The sequence below is a fragment of the Grammomys surdaster genome, unplaced genomic scaffold, assembly GCF_004785775.1.
Source record: "Grammomys surdaster isolate TR1022 unplaced genomic scaffold, NIH_TR_1.0 126118, whole genome shotgun sequence".
Lineage (NCBI taxonomy): Eukaryota > Metazoa > Chordata > Mammalia > Rodentia > Muridae > Grammomys > Grammomys surdaster.
The window spans coordinates 3,004,614-3,010,180 of record NW_021620926.1 but is presented as its reverse complement, the minus strand read 5'-3'; the positions used below and the strand labels follow the sequence as shown (position 1 = coordinate 3,010,180).

The window sequence follows — 5,567 nt, the reverse complement described above, 5'->3', positions numbered from 1 at the left end:
GGCATGCTACATAAGTATCACGGCCTGCAAAGCTAAAACAAGCTTTTAGTAGGCTATGTAAAAGCAGTTCCAAGGTGATCAGTTTACTAGCCTACGTCATTCTGTTGTAATAGGCCAGGTAACTCCCTCTATAAATTCTGCGGTGACTAAAATCTGTAGCACCTCATTGAATCAAAATTATACGTTGAAACACCCATTAATTCAGCACTCAGTTCAATAGAATATGCAAGCCAATACTTGTTCCCAAAGGGAATTCACAGAATAACCCTGTTTACCAGTGGCAGATCTCACATCTCCATCTAACATGATAGTCAGTAACTGCATGGGTCTGCACTAATTTACCACATGGGAGTAAAGAAGAAGGCTGGTTCCTGGACACAGGTGTGAAGTCTAATCTGTATGATTCCCTGTATTGTCTACATATTTTGGAAACAGGGCAATGAAAAATAGAGACCTTTTCATGGTAAAAGCTTCCTAAAGCAAGCCCATGGAGAACTAAGCATTATCCCAGAATAACTGATTCAGACTGTAACCAATATAGGACTTCTATAATAATTTTATCCCCACTTCACAAATAGGAAAGCATAATTATTTACTTTCATTTAAACTAAGCACCCTTTGCAGTTCTTGAACACTAGGATACAAGGAGGCTTAAATACTATATACTGAATGAAATCAGCTATACTTTGAGCACATATTTCTTTAACATTCCCTGTTGTTAATTTTCTTTCTTTCTTTCTTTCTTTCTTTCTTTCTTTCTTTCTTTCTTTTTTTTTTTTTTTGGTTTTTCAAGACAGGGTTTCTCTGTGTAGCCCTGGCTGTCCTGGAACTCACTCTGTAGACTAGGCTGGCCTCGAACTCAGAAATCCGCCTGCCTCTCCCTCCCAAGTGCTGGGATTAAAGGCGTGCGCCACCATTGCCCGTCCCTGTTTGTTAATTTTCAAAGTACATTTATGGAGATCTTATTACACAGCAGGTAGTCACTGTGGGACTCATTACTGGGGAACTGATAGTGAGAAAGATTCAGATGTTTCTTGCTTTGTTAAAAGACATGGGGTAGTAGCAAAGTCAAGAAACTGTGTAATCCTAAGACTTTTTAAAGATGTGTAGGGATTGTCTATATAAGAAAACTAACTCTTCACGAAGGAAACAATGAAGATCAACACAATGTCTTGCTAAATCTGCTGAACACTGAGTCAAAGAAAGAAGTCTAAGACTATTCAGGAATTCTGAAAAACCCTAATGAATGACCACTCTTAATATTTGAAGGACTAGGAATGTTACAGAAAATTTACAAGACACATCTGAAACCATTGTACCAAATGGACATTGTTTATTGTTTAGAAAAAACACTCATGAATTATGGATCCTACTATGCTTTTCACATGGCCATTACATCTACAATAAGCCATTCATTTCTCATGCCTACCTTCTAGTACTTATTTGATCTTGTGTTTTTCCCAGTGCCTTCTATTGGAATTGTGATCACTGTGTATGTGTGTGTGTGTGTGTGTGTGTGTGTGTGTGTAGACATATCCACTGGGCATAGGTAAGGCCTTTGAATTTGGAGCACATTGAGCAGAGGGTGAAAACAAGTGTTTGAATTACAAAAATAGATCAACTCTTGTAAGATATTACTGACTAGATTAGGGGAATAGGTCTTGCTCTAATTTGTAATGATATTAATTTAATAACTTCAAGAAGGAGAGTCAGAGTTGGAAAAAGACGCCAATCATGAGTCCAGGATATCTACAAATGAGGATCAACGTTACCTCCCAGAACACATTTTTAAATATAAGGTCGAGTGCCATGTGCTTATAATCCCAGCAATTAGTGAGGTAAATCTTGCTGCCCTGCTTGTCTGGCCTGCAGGAGAAGTTTTTGTATGAAATGGAAGGTGGGTTGTGTCTAAGCAACCACGCTGACTTCTATACTCTCCAAACACACACATATGTGAATACACACCCCTCCGCATGTGTGAATACACACACACACACACACACACACACACACATACATACACAGTGATCACAGTTCCAATAGAAGGCACTGGGAAAAACACAAGATCAAATAAGTACTAGATGGTAGGTATGAGAAATGAATGGCTTATTGTAGATGTAATGGCCATGTGAAGAGCACAGTAGGATCCATAATTCATGAGTGTTTTTTCTAAACAATAAACAATGTCCATTTGGTACAATGGTTTCAGATGTGTCTTGTAAATTTTCTGTAACATTCCTAGTCCTTCAAATATTAAGAGTGGTCATTCATTAGGGTTTTTCAGAATTCCTGAATAGTCTTAGACTTCTTTAGACCTATATACAAAAGTCTAGGATAGTGACCTAAGAATACATTCTCTTTCTGTTTATTTGTTTTTTAGTTGAGCTAAGTAAATTTTAGAATGCATTAGAAGAATTTTCTTGGCAGGCTCAGTATTGTGAGTATGAAACTTCTAGTTAGAGCATATTGGTGCAAAAAAATTGTTAGAGTTGATCATCTGTTCTCTCTGAAAAACAAAACAAAACAAAACAGAGCTGGAGAGATGGACCCTAGCTAAGAGCAGTTGCTTTTACTAAAGAGAATAAAATATAACTGAAGAGCACATTGGTTTATATTTGCTATAGCCGAGGCAATACTAACCCGTAGGAAGCATGATCACAACTAGCCACTGCCTGGTGGAAGTCAATCAGAATAGAAAGGTGGAAATTCACTGATCATCAGTAAAGTAGCAAAGACACGGAGGAGCTGGGATGAGAGATGGGAACCAAGAAAGAGAAACAATTAGACTTAAGGAGTCTGTGTTGCTCTTTAGTGCAGTAGGACAAATGTGCTCTACATGAACCTAGGATGTGATTCAAGCTCTATAAAAGTACAAAGTTTGGTAACATATACAAATAAGCGTAATACAATCACTACGTAATGCCTTCATGAAACCAATTATCACATGGTACCACATAAATATGTATAAATATCATGCTGGTATGAAATGTGCAATGAAATTTGCTTTATAACTTCTGATCCAATGTTATAGATGAATATCTTACACATTGTGTGCATAATTTTAATATTTTTTATTAGTTTATTTTGATAGTAGTTCATCTTCAGTGTCAAAGATTATGGAATTCATGCAAGGAGAACAAAAAGGGGAGATTAGACATTTTGCATTAATAAAAATAGTGTATCAGTGACTAAGAAGAAGAAACAATAACCTTTAAATGGGAAATTTTTTCATGTGAAGACGTCAAGGTGATTTAGGGAACAAAGATTCAGGTAAAGAGAGGAGCAAGAGGTGGGGAGATGGATCAGGTATTGAAAGTAAGGTCTCTTTTTATAGAGGAACTGAACTCAGTTCCCAGAACCCATGATGGGTTTTTCACACCAGGCTGTAACCACATCTAAACTCTGGAGATCTGACATTTTCTTCTTGCCTCTGTACTCACAAACACACATTTTGCTCCCAGACCTACATGTGTATACACAATTGAAAATAAATAAAATATTGTAAGAAATATAGAGAAAAAGAATGCTAGAGGCATCCACTAAAAACATTTAATGGTTTTAGTAAATAATGAGAAGAAATAACTATTGTACGTCCCACTTATATGTGGATCAACTAGAGGAGAATATCAGATGGTGGGCCCAACTGGATCTACTTCTAAGTAGAAATTAACAACATTTTATCACATTCTGGATATATTGGTATACTGAAAACTCCAGTGATTAAGGTTAATCAGTATTTGGTTGTCTATTTATACCTACACTCTTCATTGTCCATCTACCAGTATAAAAAGTCACAACAGTGAGCTTGGATGACACACTAGGACTCCTATTTGACAAACCTCACCCTGATGATTCAGCTATGGAAACAACATGAAAGCCATTTTGAAGATTAACAATTGGACTTGCATCTTGTTAATAAGGCACCATTTCATATAGAATGAAGCAAAGCACTAATAAGATGTTATCCTTCAAATTAGCTTAAGCACTGAGGTGCAAAGGAGTCTTGAAAATTAAAGCCAACACCCAGCTTTCTGAGTACTATATAATGTTCCCAGCAAAGATATAGAGTCTACATCTTTAAACCTAACATTTAACATCTTGAGTCTTTTTTAACTAACTTCAATTAAGGTTTGAGGAGTATGCTTCATAGCCACTGCCACTCATTCAGGAGCTTGGGTAAAGCTCCATCACTGTCTTCCATCACACACAACTCTAATCCCCAAAGCTTTGAAGATGGCATTTTCTTGCCCAGCAGTTGTCACAACAGAACCTGGCTCCTGGACAACTTTCAAGAAACCTACAGTGAAACTTCTACCTGCCAACTGACCAACTGCGGACAGCACCAGTGCAAAGTGGACCCCTGTGTGCAAAGTTCCTGGAACTCCGGAGCTGACCAAACAATTTGTTCTAATTCCAAGATCTGTGAAAGAACAACAGAAATAGCTCCAGCTGTGCCAGAGCATGCTTCTCAAACCTGCCAGTCAAGAAACTGTAAGCAAATTGGTTTTGTAGCCCAGAGCTACCAACCTGCAAGTTACATAACCAAGTGTTGCCCACTAAAGTCTACAGCATTTGAAAGTTCCCAAACTCTGGAGTTTGAATCCAGCCCATGCCGCTCTCAGGTCCCTGAGTCTAGTTCCTGTAATACCTCAAGTAATATTGTCTCTGGGCCACATCTTGTGGAATCTTCTAGCACTTATGAGCCAACATGCTGTGTGACTGGTGGTTCACAATTGCCTAGTAAGTGAAAAATTTATAAAGGATATGGTTGACTTGAATTTATTTCTGAATACTTGGGAAATCTATTTCTCTAAATCTAAAATAATCTGTTCGTATGTGTGAAAAATGAATATATATGTTTCTATTTCTCTTTCCAATTGCAAAGGATGATTTGTTTTTTGGGAGGATATTTCTTATGGTAAACTATAGTCACAAAGCATGTTAATCATTTTATGTCACTTGGACACTATTTACTGTGCACCAAGAATAACCATGTTTCCTAAAAAGATAAATTTTCACTACTGTATATGAAAATATTTAGCAAAAAATATAGCTTATTAGTTAATGTGAATATGCAAGAAATCCATGATATAATGTAATCTACTCTGGAAGCTCAAGGTGCCCTACAATTTCTGATAGGTTCAACTCACCCTGAAACAATTAAGTATTCAATAACACCAAAAATATTACTAAACTTGGATCAATTTACTAGCAGAATCAAAACACTTGAAATCAGAGGCGGAGTCTCTTTATTGAAACTTCATGAGAAGTTTCAATTTTACCTGCATGAACTTCAGGAAAAGTGGCCTTTTAACAGATAATTCACAATTAGAATCACCATTGTATTTATATTGTTCTTTCTTTTCTAATCTTTATTTCCCAGTGATTTGGTGATGGAAAAATGTTATTGTCCTTAAATAAAATAGCTTTATAATAAATATAGTTGTCATGCTATCATTTTCATCAAGATTTTTTGTGAGGATTTTGAAATGGTGTGTGTGTGTGAGAAGAGAGAGAGAAAGAGAGAGAGAGAGAGAGAGAGAGAGAGAGAGAGAGAGAGAGAGAGA

At 36.7% G+C, this 5,567-nt stretch overlaps 1 protein-coding gene across 1 annotated transcript; it reads left to right on the top strand.

Annotated features, from left to right (window-relative positions):
• The first annotated feature begins 4,080 nt into the window (after positions 1-4,080).
• Positions 4,081-4,748, top strand: LOC114611643 (keratin-associated protein 27-1). Its single transcript, XM_028756377.1, has one exon. It carries the CDS (start codon positions 4,140-4,142, stop codon positions 4,746-4,748), a length of 609 nt encoding a protein of 202 aa, XP_028612210.1. The 5' UTR covers positions 4,081-4,139.
• Positions 4,749-5,567: the final 819 nt, after the last annotated feature.